General features: G+C 43.5%; 1 protein-coding gene across 2 annotated transcripts in view; it reads left to right on the top strand.

The window, feature by feature from the left end:
- Positions 1-2,340: 2,340 nt before the first annotated feature.
- AFF3 (ALF transcription elongation factor 3) overlaps positions 2,341-26,235 on the top strand; it is a 337,924-nt gene continuing 314,029 nt past the window's right edge. For both annotated transcript variants that reach the window (XM_080556980.1, XM_080556979.1), the window contains exon 1: positions 2,341-2,662. In XM_080556980.1, the coding sequence (XP_080413106.1) occupies positions 2,610-2,662 (53 nt within the window). In that variant the 5' untranslated portion in view covers positions 2,341-2,609. The remainder of the gene's footprint in view (positions 2,663-26,235) is intronic.

Raw genomic sequence — 26,235 nt, 5'->3', positions numbered from 1 at the left:
AAGAAAAGAACACAGAAATAACAATATACATGCAAGAAATGTAAAAAAATAAAATTAAAAAAAAATCTCATGTATTAAAACATATTAAAAACATAAAACATGCCGCCTATGTCACTATCATTATATATTACCGTCTGAAATTTAATTCACTCAGCGCTGCTCACGCTGTTTGTTTACTTTTTTCTATTGATCTCAGTTTGGGTGATGCATTTAGCCTACAGAATTTCACTTCCAACTTTCCACCGGGCTTGAGCGCTGCCACCTGTTAGCACCTCGCAGCGTGACTTACGGTCAGCTCCACCACTGATGTAAAGGGGGTCTACCTCCAGTGATTTAGGCCGTGAAGACGGCCCAAGCCTCCCCTGCCCTAAATTCCACTTGGAGGGTGATTTAAGCGCTGCTGCAAAATCACTGTGCAAGCTGGGACTCCATGGAAGAATCGGGTCCGTGCTGCAATGCCAGTTGCAAAATCTCACTTGAAACACGGAGAGTGGTGCAGCATGGGTCGTGGCTTTAAAAGGTCAGCCTAAATATGCTGCCCTCGCTCCTTCACTCATAAGTAATATCTGTGCTGAGAGTTTTTACCTGGTTTTCAGGCTGTCTTCAGCCCCGCTAAGCGTTGCCCCAGAAAAAGCTGTTTTCAGGTGGCTTTACTAATGCTGGACCCAGTGTGGCCTCTGAGCTGGCCTGCTTTTCTGCCTTTTCATCCTCATCTGCTGTGGCTAGGCAGGGGGTGTCTCAAGCCCTGCCGTCCCTGCCCGCATCCTCCTCCATCCCACCGGGAAGGTGAGCAGACGGAGCGGGCAGGAGCCAGCTCCCGCGGGCCTCTCAGGCTGAAGATGTGCCACTTCCACAGGGTCTGGGGACTTCTGGCAGTAGGAGGCAGCACCACCTTGGCTGTGCAGAGGCACAGAAGCAGCTCTGGAGTGGCTCGGGATTTTCAGAGGGCTTGCCGAGAGCCTGCCGTACGGACGTACGGGTTTTCAAACGTTTCCCTTGGAGCGTGTCTACACGGCAGCCAGAGGTGTGCCTGCAGCTGGAGCAGGGTGACCGACGCGAAATGAAATCTGGCTAGCTCGGGAATGAATAACGTACAGCACCACGGCCCCAAAACTGGCCCAGAAGGCTGTAGAAATGGGACTGGCAGGGCTCCACGCGTGACAGGGCATCACCTTCAGCCTCCAGCTGGCTTGGCTTGCTCTCCGAGAGCCGGGATCTCCCAGGACGGGATGGCCCCGCGGGTATTCGTGCTGGCACCGTCACACCAACAGCCCCCTCCTGCCATCCCGGGCTTTGCACATTGTTTCTCCCTTCTGTGATGACATGGCACTTCTCCGGCAGCTTGTCGCTGCTTAGCTAAAAAGCATGATTTTCTGGAAAGTAACACGCATTACCCTCTCCTGACATGGTGCAGCAGCTACAGGTGGGACAGCCTGCCCCAACCGGCCGGCCAGATCCCACAGGCAGTGCTTCGCTCAGGCTGGGCACCCAGACTGAGGGGTTTCGCTCTCGTTGGGTGGCAGGCACCAACCGCTGGCACCTCCATTTCTATCCAGACATCCCTTGTGTTTGAAGGATGTGCGTGCACCCGGGTATCTAACCTGCTGTGCAGATCGACGTAGACTTTCATGTAGATGGAGCCTGTAGGTGTTATGGTTTGTACACGTCCAAGGAGGAATCAGTGTGGGATTTGCACAGGTGTAGCTTATCTCACATCCAAGGAGGATGCAAAAAGCGCGTTAACCCAACCCCAGATCATGCCCCATGGGCAGCAAGGGCCTGAGCAGGCACCCAGGGCTGTGGCTGAGAGTGCTGTGGGACGAGGCCCACGGCCTGCCCCATGGCCACGATACACCCACCCCAATTTCCATGGGTGCATTGGTGGTGCGCGTGGGGCTGGGATCATGAGTGGGGCTGGGATCATGAGTGGGGCTGGGATCACACCTGGGGCTGGGGTCATGCATAGGGCTGGGATCACACCTGGGGCTGGGATCACGCATGGGATTAGGATCACGCGTGGGGGACGCCAGAGGGGACTTACCAAAAAAACACAGTAACACCCCCAAAATCCCCCAAACAACCCCGATCCCAACTTCTGCCGCCGGAACATTTCCAGGCGCAAGTTGCCACCGGCTCCCCCTTTCCTCCCCCACCCCCAAGTGCCGCCGGTTGGGCCCTCCCTCCCCCCTCGTCCCCCCCCGTCCCCCCCCCCCCCGCGCCGGGCGGGCGCTGCGCGGGTGCTGCGCGGGCGCAGCTTGCGCGGGGCGGGCGCCGCCTCGGCCGCGCTCCCGGCGCGCAGGAGGGAGGGAGGAGGCTCGGGGGGGGGGGGGGAGCGGGGCGGGAGCGGAGCCGAGCCGAGCCGCTTGCAAACGAGCGGTGCGCCGCGGGCTCCTTCTTATTTTTTTATTTTTTATTTTAATTATATATTTTTTTATTCCCCCCCCCCCCCCCCCCCCCCATTTTCTGGTGGTGGCGAGGAGGGGAAGGGGAAAAGGAGGGGGGTGCCCCCCGCCGGGGTGCTCCGCGCCCCTCGCCCTGCCCGCGGTGCGGTCGAAGATGCGCCCCGGACGCCGGGTGGTCGCAGCGCGGCGGCGCTGACATCGCTCACCATGGACAGCTTCGACTTAGCTCTGCTCCAGGAGTGGGACCTGGACTCTCTGTGGTGAGTGCGGAGTGTGGGCACCGGGGGGGGGGGGGGGGGAAGGGGGGTCGGGAGGGTAAAAAGGGGGAGTGCTAAGAGCCAAGGGGGGGTGCGGCGGGTGGAGGGGGTGCTGCAACCGGGGGCTGTGCGGTAATTGGGGGCTGCAATGATTTGGGGTGGGAGGGCGTGCGCGTAGCGGGAGGGGTGCGATGCGCTGGGAGGGGGCAGGAATGGGGGGGGGGTGCGATAAGGGGGTGCGGTGCCTCGGGGGTGCAGCAGCCAGAGAGGGTGCAGCACCCCGCGAGGTGCCTCCCCCGCCACTTGCTCTCCCGAGAGGGGCAGCGGGCAGACGCCCCCTCGCCTGGCTGCCGGGGGGGGGTCCGGGAGGTGAAGGCGGTGCTGGGCTGCGGGGGCCCCTGCACCCCCCTCCCACTAATTCCCGGTGCTCCCCCGCCACGGGCACCCCGGGCCGCGCTCCCGGAGCTCAGCCCCGTCCCCCTCGCACGCCCCTTTCCTCCCCCCCCCCCACCACCTTCACGTCCCCCCCCTCCCTCCTGCCCCTATCCCCCCAAGCCCCCCCATGCCCTTGACCTCCCCCCGCGCCCCCCCCCTCGGTCCTGCCCGCCCCGGCGGCGGGTGCGGGGCTGCCGGGGAGGAGGGGAGCCAATTTCGAGAAACGGCATTAGCGGCTCGAGGTGGGAAGCGCTGCCCTCCCCCTCCACCCCTCACCTTCCCCTCCCCAACCCCACAAACCCCATCACCCCCCCGCATCACCTCCCCGGGGCGCTGCCGCTGCCAAGTCCCGGAGTTTGCTGCGGGAGGCTCGGCACGGCTCGGCACGGCTCGCCCCGTCGGGCCGGGGCTGTTTCGTGCACGGTTGGGGCCGGGGAGGCGACTGCAGCTTGCATACAGCCTGCTGGCTGCCTGCTTTGGGGAGAGGAGATGAGTTTTGCCCGAACTCAGCGGCACGCACCCCTGTCCCTATATATCTAGATTTTAACGTGTTGTGGAATCCGCGTCTGTAGGGTGCAGCGCCCGCTTATCCCTGCGGCGGCAGGTGTAACAAAATCAGCCCCGAGGGTCCCGTGGGTGAGCTCTGCTCCCCGCAAAAGAGACCTCGGGATGATGGGGACAGCCTGTGCTGCGTGATGCCAGTGCCTCGAAGACGCCTATGTTGAGAGCATCCAGCCCCATAAAACTTTTATACTGCTGGAGGAACTTTAAAGAGCACGTATAATACAAAATTAGTTACTACCCCATAAAAGTTTTTAATTACAGTGTTTCTGCCCGTGACACAAGTTAAGGTTATGTCCTCGTTTCAATTATAAATACCAATATTCGGTTTCTATCCGGACTATAGCATTTATCTCTGGTCTGGTTTTAAGTCTTCAGCCCATACGCACAGTTTTACAATTAAATTCCTTTTTTCTTTCTATTAAACAAGAACAGGAGAAATAATACTTTCATGCATTCAAATGCTTTTCCCTTTCTTGGTGAATGAAGGCAAACTTTGGAGCAATTTGCTTTTTTTCACTGCAAAAGTGTGATGTTCATTAGTCTGTTCTGTAAGCTAGCTGTTGAAGTAAATATTGAATTTGAAAAGCTAACAATGTAACTCTGGAGAGCCGGGGCTTTTGACTGCGTCTAGAAATTGCTCCTTTTCATAACCTTTTTAGTACACTTTCTGACTATTGTGGAGGCACTTTGAAATGACCACCATAAGCATAAAAATCAGGTACAGGTCCAAAGAGACATCAACCTCTCCCCAGCTAAATTACATGCTCAGAAATGTCTCTACTGGTGTTAAAAGTGATCTTGTGGTTTCATAGATTTTTTTTCCTCTGCTGTTGCTGTTTAGAAGATAGGTTCAAGAGAAGGGCTTCAAAGAGCACATTAAAAGCCAGCATGTAGTAGCAGGCCTGCGCTCCTTGCCAAGCTCTCACCCCTGTGCACGGCTTCAAACCCCACATGTCCCGAGAGAGGAGGTCGGATGCTTCAACCAGAGCTCCTCCGTGGAGCAGGGGCTTACAGGGGGTTCGTGTCGGCATTGTTTTGGGGCCCCATGGTTTTCTCAATGGCCTTGACTTGGAGCATCCGAGATCATGGGCTAGAGGCCTGTCGTGAAACACTTGCTTTGGCAAATGCTTCCGAATCATTGTTTTGAAAGTTATACAATTGGTATTTAAAAAAATAAGAAAACACACAACACAATGCAATGCAAGCTTACAAAGGTGGTAGTAAAGGTACCTAGGTGCTGCAGCATCTGTGCAAAGGGTGCTGGGCTGGTCTCTGACTACAGGCAGGGTGCCTTCAAATCAGTGCAATTGTTACCAAAAAGGAAAATAAAATATACCACACAGATAACAAGTGAGTACTTCATGGCAAAGAGCAACACTTAAGAGACTTAATTTTCTCAGCAGCAAGAATGAATGTTGTCCTTTATTCTTTTGAATGTTGGTAATAACGACATTTTGTGCACTTAACTTATGACTGAAAATCCACTTTTTGCAATATTTGGCAAATGTTTTCCTTAAGAGTGCAGTAATTAAATATTAACGTGCTGTTCTAAAGTCCTTCTTTTCTTTACTTGGTATGTTCTTGGAAAATCAAAAGAGTATGGAAAGGGATTTCCAGATGAACAGTAACATGCTAATCAATTCTCATTGATTGTTACTTTTATACTGTTAATGAATTTGCTCTCCAATTAATATATGTTATGTCTTTTACTCTGCTGTAGCATCAAAAATGTAGTAATGTATTGTGTCGTGGCTATAACACAATATTGAACTAGTAAAGTGAAATGGGAGAATATTGTAAGTCCTTTTCTACTAAAGAGCACTTTTTCCAGGTTGTGTTGATGCCAACAACACTTCTGCTTCCCAGAAAACTACTATAATTCAAATAGTGAAAGCTGAGTACAAACTCAAATAGAAAATTTAACAGAACATACAAATCTGTGGTGTAAACAAAACTCGTGCCCATTTGGTAAGCTTTTTTTCTGGAACATTTAGGGATGATCAGCCCAGCTTCACTGAGGGCTTCGTAACTGCTGACTAACACGTTTGTCCCAAACACACAGCACTAACGACTTTGAAGCACAGCCCTGTCTCCTGTTTTTCTTTCTGCATGCTTTTATTTGACTCCAGTGTGTGTAGTTTGATTTGTCCAGACTTAAGGAGGTGGATTCTCCAGTGCCTTATCATCCAGTATTTGTTTATGCCAGAGAAAAGAGATGGAAAATCTCCATTAGCGGTGTTATATATTCCTTTTGTACAGCAGAAAACACATTATACATGACAGAACGAAGCAAATGAGCAGACCAAAGGACTTAATTGGAGTGCCAGGACTAGTTCTGCATTACAGGCATTGATGTTGTTATTTGCCTTATTTAACAAATCCCAATCGAAATTCGGCCAGCCCCTTAACTGTGCTCCTAGGTTTAGGCACAGAACTAGCTCGAGGGAAGACCATTTAGTGAAGGGTCTCCTCACATGCCAGTGAAAGATAAATGCATAGGTTAAAGTTTTTCGCATTCATTAAAACCGATTTGCAGATTTACTAAATTACTTACAGCATTGTGTCAAAGAAGAAAATAATTTTGAGTGTGATACATTTGTTAGCCACAAACAAAACAGTGTTTGTTTAGGTGAAAGAAGCCAAGTATATAAACAGTTTATTTGGTACTCATCTGATACTTCTGGATATTTTGAGATAGCATCAGTTTTGTAGAGGTTGGATAGTCATGTAAAAATGTATAGTTGTGTAGCTTCCAGGCTGAGATCAATATCAAATGCCATAGTGTAAGGTGGCCCAGTGTGTTTTACAGACCTTGTATTGAATTACTAGTTCATTTGCTATCTTTGGGTCTGTTCCTGCTCCATTTGAAGTCAATGAGAGTTTTGTTTGGAAGTTGTTATTAACAAAAAGTGGCTAGACATCCAGCAGTCTTATAAATGAACCTTTTGTAACTTCTTGATCCCAGGTTGTCTAGCTTTTAGTCACTACATTTTATATTTGTGTAAGTCAAGATTTTTTATTTTTTTTTCTTCAGGTAGCGCAGTGTTTACTGGAGATGATTTTAGAAAGCTAATTCTACAAATGCTTCTTCAGTCAAAGTAGAATATCTAGATGTTTATTTTCAGATAATAGCAAGTAGCTGTTTTGGGGTTGAAGGTGGGAGTCACTCAAGCCATTCTCTCAGTAGGGTAAGATGCTGGGCTGGGCTAACCTTATACAGACAATACACAGCAATTTTGTCCCTCTCACAAAAAAATAATTAAGTACTTCCTTTTATCTCCCATCTCCTTTACAGCTCTGTTCCAGCCTATGTCTTGGACTTTGTCCCTTATTTCTTTTCCTTTAGCTCTTGGCCTCTATCTAGCCTTGGTAACACTTGAAATCCTATTTATCTCATTTCTGTCGCTGTGGTGTTTTCCCTTCTGTCTTCCTCCCACTGTCAACTCATGGTTACCACCTTCCCCTCACTGAGATCCCAGCTAAAAATTTGCTCTCTCTGTGATGATTATAAGTTGTGAGCAAACAATAACAAGAGTAATAACTATAGATTGTTCCCTTCCTTTGGTTTCACAGCATGTTCTTTCCTCCTGATGCCTGTTCTTTAGGCTGTAAGTCCTTCGGGTCAGGAATTGGTTCCATTGTTCAAGTTGTTTTTTTTTTCCTTGCAGCACTGAAAAAATTGTATGTGCTAAACATAATAAGTATAAATAATAAGAAGAGTGAACTTTTTCATGGCCATAATACTTTATAAGTATCAGCTGAATAATATTATTTTAAGAATACATCCGTAGGGCCATGTGAGTGCTCATTTACTGGATGTGATGTACCACATCTTCGTCTGTTTTAAGTCTACAGAGCTCCACCGAGTCCTCTTTGCTGTTTTATATCAGATGTGTACCTGGCCCATCATCTCTGATTTGCAGTATGCTCAGTCACCTTTCTTAGAACATATGTATATATATTTATCCCTATACTTTTTTTTTTTTTTTTAATAAATGAAATTTTGGTACATCGGTTGGACAGGGAATGTGTTTTTGTATCTCTCCACTGAGGACTGTTTGAGTGCCTAGGCCCAACTGTTTGAGGCGGGAGGATAACAGCTCCTTGGGCTTTCCTGCTGACACTTGGACTTGCAGACTTGTGTTCCTCTGGGTGTGTTTTCCATGAGAAGCCAAGGCAGAAACCTCCCTAGGTTATTGGAGGGGATTCAAGAGAAGACATGAAGTGTATGTGGCATTTCACATTTTCTGTGAATATTCTGAGGAAAACACCAGGTTTCTTAAAACTAGCGGAAGAGATACATGGGCTATTAAGGAAAAATAGACACAGGAGAAATATAGGCTATGGGCACATCTTTCTTGTCGTCCATATATTAGGAACAACATCATACTCAACTCCACAGTGCAGTCATTAGAAAAAGCAACAGCTTCATTGCAAGGTTTTTAACCTCATGTAACAAATTAATCCACTTGCAGCCTATTTATGACTAGGAAACAACAAAGCATGGATAAAAAGAATTCCAGCAATTAATTCACAGCATGTGTTCAGAGATACCTAAAAGTCTGGTTATAACTTTCTAAACAATAGGAGTAATAAAATAAAATCAATAGAAATGAAGAAAAAATAATATTACAGCTAGAAAACAGGGAGGTTAAATTCTGTGTGAGATGAGTGTCCCATCTAACAGTCACCGAATTGTAACTTTGAAGTGACATCCTCACAAAATGAGATTTTGAAAATATAGCGTTTTCTATGAAACCCAAAGACAATTTCTTTGTGTATGGGCTGGTTAGCCGTAAGGCTAATTCCACTTGAAAACCAAAAGGGTCCTTTTTGTGAAAAACTGAAAGTAGGAAAGGGGAAAGCTGCAAGCTTCCTAGATTTTGAACAAAACTAGCTCTTTGGAAACCCTGCCCTGCTGGTTTATGGGAGTTGCTATTTCAGAGCCACTGCCCAGGGCTGGATTCCCTAGTTGGCGTCTCCCTGAAAATCCACAGGTCCCTGCGCTGGCCAAACCCACCATGAGCCTTGCTGCCCCTGCCACCCTGGCACCATCCCGTGGAGGTGGCCCAGCTGCGAATCCAACCCGAAAGGACAAAGAGGTCATGTAGCCACCAAACTCTCAATTTGCTGTGTGTTCGAGGCGGTTTATCTGACCATCTAAACAACATCTTGTGTTGGCTTTTGAAACTTTCCACTGCATTCTGGTGGAAAGTTGCATGTTTATTCAGAAACTGGACACTCTCTGCAAATATCTTGGGGTGGCTGGAAAACACTGTTCCATTAAACGTTTGAAAAAAGTGAGCGAATCTGCTGTATATGGAAAACAATGTTTGCAACATCACCATCGGGGCTACTAACTGATCTTCTGTCTGTTAAAATCAATGTTAGGACACTGATTACGCTTGCTGCGGCTGCCTAAGGCCTCAGGAGAGCAAAAATGGACACTTGTAGTTGAATACTCGGGTAATAATCTATATAATTTCTGAATAATTTGTGGGTAGCAATGAATTCTTGTTTAGGAGAAAGAGTGAATGAACTGTAACAGCAGTTAAATGAACACAATGGCAATTACTAATATTTTGTGCTAAACATTTTCTATGTCTTTCCAGTGGTAAAAATACATGAGACAGATACTTAAGTTCCTCCCCTACAGCTTGATATCTCAGCTTTACTAATACCTTAAACAAACAGCTAGTGACTTAAGTTGACTGCATTTTATTTTGTTAGGAAGATTTTAACCTGTATGCGTGTACCAAGGACCTGGGTAGGGATGCATCCTGGGAAATGTGACAGTAGGAATGCAATTTAAACTTATCCTCAGAGACACTTTATGTATTTTTTAAAAAATAAATTAGTTTCAATGCAGCAGTGGTGGTCTCAGCAGACAGGAAACACTTACAGTTATGCAGGAGGGACCAGAAATCTCTGCTAAGAAGCTTTTTGTTGCCGTGCTTTGTTTCTCAATAAAGATGATCCACAACTGTAAGTATTTAAAACTAAAAACAAGAGGGTTGTATCGGACAAAGCCACACAACTTCTTAATGTAATCCAGTCGTTCCGTGTGGTTGTTTTCACATGTTTCGGACCAAAGAAAGAGTCCTTTGTGGCTCAGGCTAGTTTGACTGAATGGCAGGACTGGACAAATAGAGGATGAAGGGCAGTATCTTCTTACACTGCATATGTTTGGATTGCTTTGAGCTGTGATCAGTTCTTCTTGCATGTATCACTCTTGAAATCCACTGGGGAGGAACTGGTGGCCTTCTTACTCCATGCATTGCTATGATGGTACAGTCTAGCTGCCAGGGAACGATGACCTTATGGTGGCATGAAAAATGCAGATATGACAGACAGATGGATTAGGAAGGAAAAACATGGGTGAAGTATGCATTTCCAGGATTCGGACTTAGAAGTCATCTCAGCAGCACTATCTCCTACCATTCATCTCCCTGTTTCTATCCTTGCATTCCTTGTTGTGATCACTGTGAAGGTTTTGGGGAGCTTGTTCTAATGCATGGGCACAGGTAGATATCCTAAACCTTCTCAATGAGGATTTAAATTTTGCTCTGTCATTGCTAGACAGTGCCTACCTCATAGCAATGCACAAAGAGAAGGCTGATTTTTTTCTGTATCATTGACCACTTCTGATTGACCACGAGGGTTCAGATCTTTAGATTATAGGAAGGAGTGACATAATTTGAATGTTTTTGTGTTCCTTTGTCTTAGAACAGCAAGTGCAGTAGACAGTTGAACCTCAGTCCAGAAAAAATGAATGAATTCTGTTGTCAGAGATACTTTGGAGAAGAGAATTATATTGGTATTCTTCCAATAGAAGGAACAATTTTACATTTTTTTGTTTCTGAAGCAGTCAGCGAGGGAACCTGTCATGTCATCAACTGTTTTTAAAGGACAAAGTAACAATAAAAGCTAAGTGTGCTTTTCTTCATTGTTGTTTGGCAAGGAGAGTATAGCATTTTCTGCAGGATGATGACCTTGAGTTAACTAAATGTCACCAGTTTAAAGAGTAAATTAATGTTACAATGTGCTTTGTTTGTGGTTAGGCTTGAAGGCTGTCAGGAATTTCTTAGTATAAAAGGTGATTCTGTGTTAGTCCATTTATTTAGGCTCCCTGCAAGAAAACCACCATTATCCCAACTGATCTGAATTAGCATCAACATGTTGTCTTGCGTATTTGGATATACCAATGTGTTTTGCAGCTAGCTTATGGATCTCTACCCCTTTTCACTGAGTAGATCAGTCCAAAAGGACCACAGGAGTCTACATTTTTTCTTGGTCATTGAGTCAGACTGCTGCTGTCCCAGATCAAAGAACCTTTTTTTAAGAAGGAGTGAATCCCTTCAGAAACTGGTCATGTTCTGTCTTAAAAGTGACAAGGTTTCAGGGTTTGGATTTTTTTTTTTTTTGTCACTGCCCCTGCTTATGAAAATCTGTTCTGAAACCACAACATTTGTAGGAAAAATGTGCACGTTTCCAATATATGTACATTAATGTATTCCTGCCCATTTAGCACAGTTGATTCTGCAACATCTGAGGTAAAGCGGCATAGAGATAACCCCATGAAAGGAAAGTATAGATAAATGTAGTTCCTTTCAGACCTGCACTGGCTTTTGTAGATCCAGGCAAGGTGTCTTTTACAACACTCTTCAAGGCTTTGCATTGCACAAGAACCTACCAGCCTGGGTGCATGGCTGCGTGAACGCGATTACATCCTACGTGGTAGAAATGCAAGCTTTTTTTGTTGTTCTTAGAAGTATATAAGTAGCAATATCTTGAACTAATTACAGCTGATGTAAAGCACATTTAAGGAAACCCATTAGAGGAGAATTAGAACTAGAGCAGATTAGCTAGTCTTTAATGGCCTTGACTGTAGATCTTTTGATGCCTTGGTAGCTTTTCTAACACTCATTGCTCATCTGTCTTGACTAAATGACTGAAGAGCTTCTTTCAACTCACAGTCTGGTTGTAATGTGAAAAAATTGCTGTTTTCAGCTGAAAAAATGATTATCTGGAAAGGTAAACTATACTGAGTCCTGTACTATATTTGTTGTCGAGATTTAAAGCATTATTTTACCGCTCAATGTGACTGTGTAATAGAAAGAACAATCTCTAATATGCTTCCTTGGAGCTATTAATTATTTACTTTCTTGAAACACAGATCATAGACAATTCTACATGACTTCCCTTCTTACAGACTTTCTTGTCTCTGTCTTTATTTTTGTATGCTTTGCAAATGCCTGTAAATTCATTTTCACTGGAAGGGGAAATAAGTAATTTAGACTATTGCAGCTGTTTCATAATTAATTAATTTCAATTTAAAACAATCAAGTAGTGCCTATCCATTGTTCTGTGTGCTTTTCTGAGGCACTAAGATTCACAATATCAAAATAAGTTCCAGATGGAAGCACATACTTTATAATCAGAGAAAATAATCTGTTCTTTTCAAAAACCTGAAAAGTCCTGCCCTGATCAAAACAAGGTATTACTCTGAAGCACATTTTTCAAGTTTTTAGCCATTATTTTAAGAATTACTTAAAAGTACCATTTTTACATGTTATATAGGGCATTAACTTATAAATAGAACTATAGAGGGAGAGAAACAGTGATGCAGGAGTGTTTGTTCATTTGTTTCCTCAAATATTTCTGGCATCTGTTAAAATGTAACAAGGCTTAGCACATTTTCCCATTTTGGCACTTTGTTTTCTATGAAAATGAGAAATATTTGCAATGATAAAACCTATCTTTGCTAATAATCAATAAATAACATGTTCTCATGAGGAAAAAAGAAAAATGGTAAAATGAACTAAAAAATATTGAGCAGAAGGAAAGCTGATCAGAATGGTACACTGAGAAGTTCTGTATGTTCCCATATGTTAATAAATGTTAGGGTTTGCAGAGGAACTTTTAATATGGCACTTTGCAATAGGAATAAAATGTCTTTTCTGAACACAAAAGACACTTACGTAAGAGGTTTCTATTATGTAAATGTTACTGTTATTGGCGATAGCCCATTATAAAGAAAGGTTTTATATTCCAAAAAGCATTTACAAATAATGGGATAGATGCAGCAGTCTGTAGTCCTGACTTGGACAACTTTCTCTTTGAAGTCAATGGAAGTTTTGCCTGAATAAAGGTGGAAGGAATTAGCCCATTCATTATTATCTAAATTACATCAGGAGTTGACTGCTAAACAATAAAATCATGATTCATAACATAACGGCTTCACTTAATTCTTTTGTAGTCTTAATATATCTCATTATATGGTACTTCTGTTCTTTCCTCTCTGTGCAGTATTCAAATTAATAACAACCACCTTTACATAACTGATGGTTAGACATGTTTTGCTGCCTTAGCAAGATCAAAGGATTTTATATACCCTTTTTGGATAGATACCAAGAATAGGGTGATCAATCTCTTCTGTAACCATTAAGCACAGTGTAAATATCTCAGGGTACCCAATTAGACACAAGTGGTTTGCCAGATGCTGAGAGCATCACCAGTTGTCAAGAGCTTCCCAAGTCTGTGGGGCAGTGCAGAATTTATTAGGGGTTAGTGGTGGTCTGAGTTGTCACTCCACTGAGTTGTGCTCTTTCAGCTGTGCCCTGCCGTAAGCCACCTGTACGATGTGCGGAGATAACATTCGAGCAGCGGATACCCTCCTTTCCTCCAGGCACCTCTGGGTGGGAAGGAGGCAGGGAAGGGTGCTGGTGCTCCAGACCTTCTACTCCTGATGACCAGAGAGGAACGGAGGTTAGAGTAAGGGAGACAGCCAGATGAGAATGGGGAGCAGAGAAGGGCATAAGAGGAGACCGAAGAGAGTAGCCCGAGAAGAGTGACCCCCAAAATGGCTTTAATCCAAAGCTGGAGTTAACCCCTCACCAGGAAGCCATCTGTAGCCTTAGGGCTTTAAGAATTCTTTTTATCTGGAAATGTAATTGAAACAAGATGTGTAACAGCTGCAAGATGTCAGGTTTGTCAAAGTAACTAGAAAAATGAGTTGTCTGACACACACGCAGCAAAGTAACCTATAGTTAAAAAAGAAAAAAAAAGTATAAATTATCATATGTGTTAAAAAGAGGAAGGAAAATAGCCAAATAATAAAAGTTGTGGTTTATTCTGGAGCATGGATGATGTGAATTAAACTACTTTGAAGGTTTCCAAAAGAGATACAGCTTAAATCTTTACCCCAAATGAAACTGCTCATCTCCCCATCATGACTAGCATTTCATTCATGAACTAGAATGGTTAGTGCTCTGCATTTACCCATGATAATTTACCCATTATTTTACCCTTCTGCCTGTTGCTGTCCTTGTTATTGCATCATTGGACTTTGCATCTTTGGTTATGGACACAGATTTGCTGCACTAGGTGCTGTACAGGCACAGAACAAAGTTGGTTGTGGGACAAAATCTTTGCAGACAAAATGGAAGAAACAAGACCATAATGGATATAGGCAAAACTGATTGGGAAGGAAAGATGGAGAGAATTGTAATCACCCTAATAAAGAGTGGGCACAGCAAGCTACCAGCCTGGCAGTGCTGCCAGATGTTTGAGCATGGGTATGATGGGAAAAAAAAGCCAGAACTTTCTTACCAACAACTTCAAAAAGAACAATGAAGTGATTTTGTGCATGTTTATGAGGGCTCCTCCCAAGCATGAGTGACAGCACAAGGATACCCTGAAGGTGCAAGTTGGAAACTCGGAGGGTGAATTGCCCTACTGGGCCAATTGAAGATTAGAGACAGCTTTTTTTTTGTAGTAACTTTTCATAATGATGGGGATAGCCCACACAGAGCCTTGGGTGGCGAGGACAAGAGGGAGCCAGGGAAGAGCTGTAAAGAAAAAGGGGTCATAGTCAAAACATCCTGCCTAGAAAAGGCTGCTTGCTGCGACATTCCAGCTGGAGCTGGTCCTCTCCTGTGAAGTCCAATTGTGCAAGCTGATATATGTGTAGCAGCAGAAAAATGCTCTTAACAGAGCTCTCAGTAGATGGGTATGCTAAACGTGTCAGTAATGCATTGCAGTTTAGGGTGTGAAAACTAAAGAACCACAGAATGGTTTTGGTTGAAAGGGATCTCAAAGCCCATCTGGTTCCAACCCCCTGCCATGGGTTGTGCAGGACTCCCCCATGTCGGGTGGTGTATCCCAGTGCTGTGGGGTTATCCGTGGGAGGGTTGGAGCCTGAGGTCATGCAAGGCCAAAGGCAATGAGTGCATTTGAGCAATCCCTTCCTCTACCAGCTGCCACAAAGAAATGCTGCCTCCATGTACATGACGTTGCAACCTGCAGAACAACCCAGGACAAGTGCTGTGAAGTGCTGTTGAAGATAACATGTTCAGCTCCAGGAGCAGCAGCAAAGCCAGGTGTTTGTGTGGCGGAGGCATGAGGCATTGTTCTGCAGGCAGAAATCCCCTGGCTGGGTGAATGAATCTTCTGGGTAGGAGCAGGAGGGACGGTACTCAAAGGGATGGATGGTCACGGGGTTGTGAGAGAGTTCCCTGAGCCTGTGTGCAGAGAAGCAGGTAACCTCTCTCTTGCTGGGAGCTCTTGAAAAATGAGCTGGAAGAGAAGAAACTCCTCAGGGCTGAGCTTACTGAAATGGTGATAACTATTGGGTATTCTTTAGGGCACTCTAGCACATCATCAGAATATGTGTGGCCCCAGTGGGAACTAATTAAACATACCTATTGTGGTATTACCGTGGAGTACTGCTGCAGTATTGCTGCTTCAGATCAGAAAGAGAGTCTTGGAGCCCACACCTGGATACCAGTCAAATGCGCCCTAATTCCCACTTCCAGAAATGAATTGGAAACACACCTCTCACACTTTCTTTTCTGCCTAAAAGAAAATGGAATTCTGTTTTTTTGAGCAAATACGTAATACAAGTGTTTTCATTTCCTTTACTCATATTCAAATGCAAAAACCAGCTAATAAAATTTCAGTGGTGCTTATACCGTAATTTGGTTGGTGAAAGAAAAGTCGTCTGTTAAAGCTCAAGTCATCGTAACTCATTAGGTGCTAATGTATCTGCTCCGTGGTACAGGAACAGACTAGCGCTATTGAAATGCTGCTAGTTCGCCCTTAATGTGCTCACAGTTCCCTCTTGAGGATTGAAAGTACAAACAAGTTTTCTCACAATACGATTTAGGAGTATGTTAAAGGAGCTGCGTTTACCTTACCCCAGAAGTCTTTGTCTGCATGCAGAGAAGTGCAGAACCAAAGTGAATCCAGAAGTTTGAGTACGGTTCCTGTATTTCCTCCTCGTAAGTCTCAGGAGGAAAGGTGATTGTGCGTGTTCACAGATGTCCCGTGTATGTGTAGTAAATCCAACATGCTCTAAACATGCTGGCCTTGCTGCACCTGGTAATAAACCATGGCAATAAATCAGGTGATCAGCACATGCATAATAAATCTGATGCACCTGAATGCAGGCATACAGGATGGACATGCTGTGCACAAACTGGCCGCCTTCCAGGTCTTCTGGACGTCAGGCTTCCGCTGTGACTGGCTTGCCTGGGAGTCCCGGCAAAACTGCTGACTTCTGCTTTTCATGTCAGAATTTCCAGGGCATGTCCCAGAGGGGCGGCACATCTGGGACACTAAAACCATGAGCATAATTTTTGAGTGTGCCCATACCCATTCGAGCCAGGATATCACCCTGAGAAAAAACAACTCCACACTCACAAAGGTGCTCTTTCTGATAGCTTAGGCATTTGTGAAAATTATACCTCAAATCCTTACAAGCTCAAATCTATTTGCCATTTGATTTCTTTGCACAGAAGTTTTGTATGTTTCAGGTGAGTACTCTTATCACCTCAGAGTATCGGCATCCATTCAGTTAACATCAAAACATTAATTTCATAGGAGAGCTGTAGCTTAAAAGCTGTGAATGTGCAAGGATGTTCCAGAGGGTGATGGAGGTCAAGGTGTCTCAGATGGGGAGGGATCGGAGTGTGGTAGTCCCACAGTGTGACTGTGTGTTCCCCTCCCGTGCCTGAAGACATTCAAAAGTGTTGAACATCAGGCCACAGCGGAGATAGTAAAATGGGCCATGTTGACCTCTCTGCCCTAGAGGTTAACTGGCCTGGTACAAATTGTCTCCATGTGATGGAAAACAGGGTGGCCACATGCAGATTGCCTGTTGGAAATGCTTCTGTTGATGGGAGCTTTTCCTTTTTTCCCTTTATTTATTTATTTTTAATCAGAATGGGAGCAGGAACAAGCTCCATTGAGAAATGGCAGCAGCAGGACTGCAACTGACCAGATCAGTGCTTCCTTTACCCCCACCTCTGCCTTCATTTGAGGGCTAAAGGACCTCATACCTGTAGGACAGGATGACTGATTTTATAAAAATGAAAATATTTCCCTTTTTGCTTTCTCTGGCAAATGAGCCTTCTTTGCCATCATGATATGGGCTGCATAGAAATGAAGCCGGGGACTGTGCTGGATTGTAAATCACTGCACTTGTGTGTAAATAAGGAGTACATTCAGAGGAAAGATGTTAGCATGATTTCAATAAACCAGAAAGCCTTTAAGATATTACGAGACCCTACCAAGTTATAGTTGCAAGTCTCCCTGAGACTTTCTCTCAGTGGTTTTCTGTGCCAGTGCAGGACACTGCCTTTAAGCTAATTAGCAATTCTGAGCAAAGTTGGAAGGAATTCATGTTTTTCTTCAGCTGGGCGACATGCTTATCAAGTCAGCTACCTCCAGACTGATGCAGCAGGCTGCCAACAGACTTGTCACAATTTATGAAGAGAGTTTTGTGGTGTAGATAGAGAGTATAATGAAAACCACATCCACCAATTAAACACCTACATTTCCGTTTGGAGTCCAAACAATGGATGGCTTTCCTTTTGCAAAAGAGATTTCTCAAATCAAAGCAACTCAGAGAAGAAATATAAATTAGGAAGGGAGTTTTGAGCAGATCTTTAACAAATCTCTGGCACAATGAAATAGTGAGGCATGACACATTCATGAATATGATCTAATTGCAAAGATTCAGCTCTCAGCAATCAAGAAAAAGTAAAGCAACAAAATACGGGACGTGTTCTGGTCATGTCTTCAGTACGTGTGATACCAATCTTTTCCCAATAGGCAAAGAGTACACCTGATGCTTTTTGTAGTGTGCAATACGTGGCTTGAACACCAGAAAACTAGCATCAGTCGTATTTTTACTCACATGAACAAGAACTGGTCTTCTCTTAATAAAGGCAAGACATACAAAAGGATCTTCAAAAAAAAAAAAGGGACAAAAGGACTTGTTAAGCAGAAATCAGATGACGAAGTGGAGCCAGTATATGACTCTGCAGTACTGCAGATAGAGGGGTGGCAACAGGAGCTTTGGGAGCTGTTTTCTTTGAAGAAAATCACTAGTATCAAAACATTTCATTCTGGGGACACAGAAGAACAGAACAGACACTTCAGAGAAAGGGTGTCAAAATTAATTTTACATAATTTTACTGACAAGACTCAATTACCATACAGTTGATACAGGCCAGATGCAGTGAAAGATATTGCAAAAATACACAGAGTGATGATAAAAACAAATAGTATTATTATTAACACTGGGGCTGTATTTACCTCAAGTGGTGCTCTGATATTTTTTGGCACCGCTTACACTGAGCATTGTGGCAGTAGGTCTGTAAACAGTTCGCCTGCGTTCATAGGGAGCAGCATCCAAGCCCATCCCGTGTTTTTTTCAGGAGGCAAGATGTTATATTTTGGGCTCAGCATCACATGAATAAAGCCACGTTTCTCCTAGACCTACGTTCATAGGGTTAGGTGTTAACACGTCAAGCTCCACTTCAGGCTCTGCCCCTCCGGGCTGTATCCACATGCACAGAGCTGCCCGTCATCACGGGCCAGATGAACCTTTCCTGCGGGCACGTGCTGTGTACATTTGACACTGACAGTGTGTCAAATGAGTGCTGCTTTGGGAAGCTGTTGTATGCATTTCCGCCCTTTTTTTTGCTGCCTGGGACACCTGACAGGCTGACAAGGAGAGGGGTTGAGCCAGTCTTCTCTCTGAGGCTGTGTTTTCTAACGATGATAGAAAGTCAGTAGATCATTCATTGTAAAGTACTTTAGACAGTAAGACATCTAAACCTGAAGTCTGCGATCTAAGGTGTGTGGTTGCTGAGAAAGTCAGTCAGTTAAGGCAAAAGGCATAGTTTTATTGCTTATGGGGAGCACACATTAAAGGAGCACAGAAGAATCGTAGGTCTCCAGTCTAAAGAAAATGCAAGCAGCTCTGGAAGGTCAGAGTACAGCACGTAATCCACAAAGGATGCTTGTTAGCAGCCTGAAGACATACATACCTAGGTTGGAAGCTGAATGGGGTACTAAGGTACTAGCTGCCTATCTGAACCACTAAAAATCACTTTCATTATAGCTGCTATTTAATATGCCTAATGACTGCCACATCAGCCAGAAATAACTCTGCATTGTTTGGAGACCGCAGCTTGATTTTCTTTGTTTAACCAAGTACTACAGGTTTATGCCAGGAGTTTAATTTAGCTGGTTGTGTGCCATCAAAGCAGATCCTTACTTCAGCCTTTACAGCTTCTAAGGAAGGTGCAACATAATGGTTTGTGCACACAGTTTAGGCAGAATTATCTTACTGAAATCACCAACACAGAAACCCCACACAATCCAACCAGTGCTTTCTGGTAGAAATACACTTTTTCCCGTTTTGCTAGTGCACGTGCCCAGAGGCAACCTGGGGACAAGCAGACTCCGTACCCCAGTACGTAAAGGCCTGGAGATGCCCAAGATGTACACTGCCCACAGACCGTACTGCATGTCACTCGTATACAGGTCGGGGATTATGTCACCTGAAGGAATTTTTGTCATGGGCTCCCCATTTTCTTACGCTGGTGTTTTAACCACTAGGATGTTATCAAAACAGTGTGCTTGTCTGTGTCCTTGGTTTTCTTTTTGAACAGAGGTTGTGCCCCCATCGTCTGACTTAAATGCCCAAGAAAGTGCATGGATGGGATTCAGGCTATGAGTTCTGCTCACCCAGTGCAATCTAATCACGGCAAAACCTAAGTTCTCTTTGACATTTGCCTGGTCTGGCTCCCAGAGTAGCCTGCTGGGTATTGAGAACTTCCTTGTTGGGTTCCGGCTTCTCCCCATCCTCAGTGTAGGGAGTTTTGGCAGCCAGTGCAGCACTGTGAATTGCCTTTGGGACCTGAGTGCCTAACTCTGCACCCAGCCACGCAGCTCATCCCAGTACCTAAGCCTTTTAGAAAAAGTTATAGATCTTAATGTCGTTATATTTTTTAATTTTAGTGTTATCCCACAAGATTAACTGAAGTCAACTGCTTCTCTCTAGTGAAGACTCGTAAGTGTTATTTCAGAGGGGACAGGAACATTTTCACTATCTTTTAGATTTTCAGAGAAAGAATATTTATCCAGAAAACATACCCAGTTTTGTTAATGCCGAAATGGTCTAAAAGACAGAAGATAATTCTTATCTAGTCTAATCTATTTAGAATATTTCAGGAGAGCGCATTACTGGTGTCTGAGTGACAAATGATGATCTAGATTGCACCTGCTAGGTATGTGTCTAGGGAAAAGGCATGTGCAGCACGTAAGGGTAAAAGCATGTGTGTCCTCACGCTCTCACACAGGAACTATTCCCCATGTCAGATATTTTTTCTGGTGAGACATAATAATTCCCAGTAGACAGCAGGTCAGATTTCTAGAAGAATATCAATAGCTATGGACTTGCCTATATGTGAGCAAGCAAAAGACTTGAGGATGTAAACCGAGTAGCCTGCTGTACAGTCTGCAGGGTGCTGGCACTGGTATGTGGAAAATTACACACATATGTGCCATTATTTAACTGAATTTGCTTATATAGATGTAAAATACAGCTAACATAATGCCCATACCAAATTTAAGGCATTTCTTTTAAAAATGAGAGGTGTCACTATACGGTAGTCAAAATTAGTGGCTTCAATCCAGATTTTGAAGATAGCCTTTATCTGTAATTGGCAACTTCTGTCATCCTCCTCAACCTGGTGCAGACATGAGCATGATGCACAGATTTCAGCATTAGCAGTAGCAGATGATTTCCTTCTAGAAGGAGGATAGGGACAAACAAGCATCCTGTTCTGTTCCTTTCAGCAAGAACATCTCTCTGTTCCCACTGCAGTCGCTCATTCCTCAGGGCCAGTCACACCAAACAGTTTGAGATTTCACGCCTAAGGCTTCATCCACTTGCCTGTAGCCACCTCTGGACTGTTGCAGCAAAGTCCAAAGCTGGTCCATCTTTTTGCTCCCTCTCTTAGTCTTTTACATATACTTCACCAACAACAGAGGCCTAGGGCCAATCCTATCTTCCTATCTTCACCCAATAGGGGAAAGGGAAGATGCGGTGTAAAGGATTTTCTGGATGCCTCCACTATCCAGTATTTTCTTATCAGTGAGAATGGGATAGGGAGCTGGACAGCAGCAGAGCTTCCTCCTTGAGCCTTGTGCTGTTGGAGGGCTTCTCAGGGTAGGAATACTTTTTTGCTGGTTGTGGATGGTCTCTGGGATCACAAAGCAGAGTAGGGAATCTGGCTGTTAGCGTGTATCCTCCCTAGACCCCAGCCTGCTTTCACGGATGCTGGTTATTTCTGGAACTGGGTAGAGTGCAACATGTATACATTAGTAGAATCAAGTCCTTATGCTGTTCAGGAAAATTTGGCTCTGAACTGTATAGCTAAAAAAGCTGTCTGTCTGAGCTGCTTAGAATACTGCACAGTTTTTGCCAGCTGAATAAAACCAATAGAATTTCTATGAACAGAAAGCTTTTGACAACAGTCTTTGAATTATGAGTGGCAAGAACCATTCTCTTCATTTTTAACTTCTAACCTATGATGTATAACGCAACCCTCATTTGAGGATAAGAGGTTAGTATCTTATTGACTTGGCTTTAAATTGCATTTCATTGTATTAAAGAGTATCTGTCATTTTTTTTTTTCCTCTGGAGCTAGATATACTATAATGTATGAAATATTTGACTTGCATGTAGCTGTAAGGCTAGACTTTGGAAAACATTCAGCTGCAAAGCTAAAATGATATTTAGTGAAAACATTCCAAAAAATTATGATTTTACAATTACCTTATTGGTAGTTTGATTTTAATGTAGTTTTGCTGATAGGTACCTTTGTACTTAAGGATTGTAAATTAATTAGACATACTGTTTCATCTACTCAGGAGGCAGGAGAAGAGCTGAGCTAATAGCTATGGGAGTGCTGCACCAATTTGAGACTGAGGCTAAAATGACATGATAGAGGGAGAGGTTAGTCCTCTCCCAAGGTTGTCACTCCTGGTCACATTTTAATGTGAATTTATTGGACCGAAAGAGGTTAAAGAGGTAATTCTGTACAAGAAGAGAGAAATTTCTAACATAAAATGGAACTCATCAATAGTCCTGGTGTCCATAGGGAGTTGTCAGATTCCATAATATTAACCATGTAATTAACAGGATATATAAAGCGATGTGCTTTCAAATAATTTATATTTCAGATGCCTTTGAATGTGCTAATAATACTTTTTTTTTCCCTTTTTTTTTTTTTTTTTCCCCTGGTCTCTTGGAATCACTGCATTCTTTCTTATTTATTTATTTATTTTTCTTCTGTATAAAAACCCTTCACATCTATCAGAGAGCTCTAACTAGAGCTCATTCCCAAGGGTGACTTAATGGACAAAGTATGGATAAATCCACATGACAAATCCACTTTACAATATGGCACAGCTGGCATTCTCTGCTCAAGTTCAGCTCACAAATAAACTTGTACGGAAACTGCATCGATGCAGAGTGCAGGTCAGTGCATATTGCTTCATCATGTCCTGGAAATGACCTCTCATGCTGGTGGTGGTGATGCACCAACTTTTGCATCTCCCTTTCAGACAAGTCAAGGTGCAAGGGGTTGTTTGCAGAGCATTTTGGAAGAAAGTGTTCATTTGATCTTGTTGGAATTTTTTTGCTTTTCAAAACCTCAGTTTTCAGTCCTTAGTGACTGGGCTTTGAATACTCATAGGTTCTACACAGACATTGTCAGGACTCAGCATTTATTTCATTTTATTTATTTATTTATTTTAACGAGTAATGTAGGTAGAAGGGGAAAAAAGCTTCCTCAAGCTCTGGACTTGACTACATTGTACGTCATGCTTTAACCCAGCAGACCCACTGCACAAACTCTTTGCTAGTGATTGAACCTCCCTCACACTCCCCTTGATAGTGCTGGGCAGAAACACCCTGATTTTCTATAGGACTTTTTGGAAACCTCAGTCAGATTTGGTTGAAATCAATTAGCAGGTTCAAAGTCACTGCTGAGAGAAAGGGAGCTGCTGATGGGCTGACACTGTGGTCTTAAGCTGTGTTTCTTTAGGAAACCACACTGATCAAGCAATACCTATCAACCTGTGGAGCAGAACCGCATTAAAAAGTATTTCTTGTTTCAAAAATATATTTACTTGGAACATGGAAAGAAAAAGTGCAGGCTGGGTATTGGCTTGGAGCCCAAAACAGATGCTCGCAGGACATTTCCTGCTGTAGAAAATCAGGCCTTTCAGGAGAGGCAGTGGGGAGATGGCTGCTCGTCTGCCAGGGGCAGTTGTGCCTGCACCAGGCTTTGTGCAGTCCCTAGCATAGGAAGAATCCTGACCGCTGGTATCTGCAGATAAAATGGTGTAAAATTACAAAAAAAGAGCAAAGGGAGCCAAAGGCTGGACCTCAGCCTGAGGCAGCTCTACCTCCCCATTGCGTGCTCTGCAGCATTGTGAAGGCCAGGCTTTCACCATTACTGTCTTCTGCTCTCTTTGCATGCCAGAATCTATACTTGCATGTAACATACTGGATTTATAAACCGACTTGGCTGCTTGATAGTCTGATTACATTTCACTGTGACTGAAGAGGAAAATGCCTGGTCTAGTTGCTGGACACTGGCCTAAATATAGATCCGTGCAGGAACATAATTCTGCTAGGGGGGCAGCTAAAGAGTTTCTGGCTAGTTTGTCCTGCTGTCTAGAAGTAGTGTATGGAAACAAATACCATTTCTGTGCTCTCCTACTGTAGTAGAAATACATTTTTTCTTATAGCTTTGATACTTTTAACTGATAAGGTAATGGCATTTTAGACATATTCTAATATCTGAGCATATTTCTATCCAATGTGGACAAACAGCAGTATTTTATAGTAACACTTACAGCTTATCAGAAGTTGGAGCCTTTTCTCCTCCTATACCCTGTCCATGCTATTGTGAAAATTCACTTATATAACCACTTCCAGCAACCGAACAATAAAACATTTCCAGTCACCCTACAAGTTCATTTCATAATAATTTAAAACTGCCTGTTACAACCAATAACTTTGGTTCTGAAAACCAGTGCAGCAGTTATAAAGTCCGGGCATATAACTTTTCATGGAAGGCAGTGGTTTTATCACAGCCATGAACACACGAGTGACCTGGGGCATAAAATTACTGCTCAAAAAAAAGAAAAAAGATCAATCTCCACAAAATGCTCAGATATCCACTTATAACAATTACAACAATGATGATTTCACATCTGTTAGGCAGACAGTTTTAATCTGTAAAAGGTTAAGCATTTGACAGTTACTTGTTCTTACATACAGATTAGCTGCTTGAGGTTTTAACCTTTAGATGTACTTAAGCAACTAGTCTTTAAAATTTATTGTGTAAAACCACCCAAATAGAAATGGTCTCATTACTTGTAACTAAAGAACACAGAAGGTCTGGGAGACTTTTCCCTCCTTTCTTGCCGAATTGCTCAGCTAGCTTTGCTTCTTCCTTTGTATTTAAAAATATTTGTACACATGCCACTTCAATTCCTACAGCTACCGCTTCCTAATTAAAGGATAAAAGAAGGAGTCTGTGATTAAACTTGTGGAATCAGTTATTTCTACTTAATAAAGGATTCTGCTTGAGAACATTATTCCTGCACATTGAATTTGGTGAAGTACCCTGAAATACAGAGAGAGGGAAAAGAAGGAGAAGGTATGAATCTTCGTGTGCCCTTTGCACTTCCCTGGGAGTGGAGACAGAGGAATTATTTATGTAGCAGCAGGAAGATCTCCAGATTTCTGCAGATTTTTATTAATATTTCCGAAGTATCATAAAACATCGGACATTTTAAACCTGTCACATGGAAATGAATTAAATTAAAAACTATCACGTGGAACTCAGATGGATGTGTTTTTTTATTTTCAGGCTAGCATTTACGCAGCTACAGTGTGTCAGTGGAAAGGCTTTCTCATTCACAGAAATACATCTTCCCATCCCTCACTTTTTCCTTCAATATATGTATTAGACTACCTCTGTCTTCCTGTCATGTTTCTCACAGTCATGAACTTCTTGTTCTCCCAAAATAGCCATAATTTGGGTCCCTGGGAATATGGCCTTGGTGGCATTGCAGGGTCATCTCTTATGGAGAAACATAAACCTTCCTGAACAAGCTTTCTAACATATCAGGCACAAATGTGTTTCTTGTATCAGGCACATAAATGCTCTGTATCTGTGATTTTAGGGGATTTAGAGTTAAGAGAGAAACCCTTCTTGTGGAGAGCTTTCCCTTCTTTTTCTACACGGAGTGTCATGATTCAGAGTATGGGGACAGCAGGTTATCTCAGTGGTGGGTGTGCTAAGCTTCATATTTACCACGGAGAGTAACGGATTGGTAAGTGCTCTGTATAGAAAGCATGTGGAGGGCATGCAGCTAATGGAGTGGAAGCAAACCCAGCATGCACACTGGGCAGCCCCATGCTGCTCAACACCAGTGATGTTGCTCTACAGACCTGCTCATCCTGCTACCTACATGCTCTGGTAGACTTCACTTTGGTCACCTGTGCTAGTGGAGGCTGGCTCTTATCTGTGCAAATCTATCCATACAGACCCACTCAGGAGGCAGTTTCTTTATTCTTGCAGTGGCAATAACCATCGTGTTTTTATGCCCCACTCACCTTGCATCATTATAGATGAGACTGCAGTAGGTCTGCCAGCCCCATAATACTGTGGACTATTTCAACCCCATTAAAGTCTAATGGATATCTAGTGACTGCAAGTGTACCGTGTGCCAATTAGAATATTTAAACTGGGCAATAAAAAGGAGTTAATAAAATCACATTAGAACTTGAAAATATGATTGAAGGTAACTTTTTTTTTTCTTTAGATGTTTAAACAATAGGTTTTTGAAAGAAAATTGATCTGACATTCTTTAAAGGCCAAGGAATATGCAGAAGTATGCCTTCTTTCCATATTTTCTCTATATATTTTACTATATATTTAGCAACCTAGTGAGTCTTTTCCCCCTCACATTATAATGAACTCTTTCAAAGCTGATAGCTAGTGAAATCATATGCTTGACTATATGTTTCACTCCATACATAGAGCAAGAAATTCACTGAGAGTACAGAATGCCAGTGGCACTAATATGTAACAGGTGCACTTTTAAAGTTTTTTCATCCTTCTGTCTCTCTCTGGGATTGCCATTCCCACCTGTCTAGTCTCTAAACCTCCATACAGGTATTTAAATTTCAAAAA

The sequence above is a fragment of the Anser brachyrhynchus genome (assembly GCF_964034855.1).
Source record: "Anser brachyrhynchus genome assembly, chromosome: 1".
In the NCBI taxonomy this organism is placed as follows: domain Eukaryota; kingdom Metazoa; phylum Chordata; class Aves; order Anseriformes; family Anatidae; genus Anser; species Anser brachyrhynchus.
This window is presented reverse-complemented; position numbering and strand designations above follow the sequence as displayed.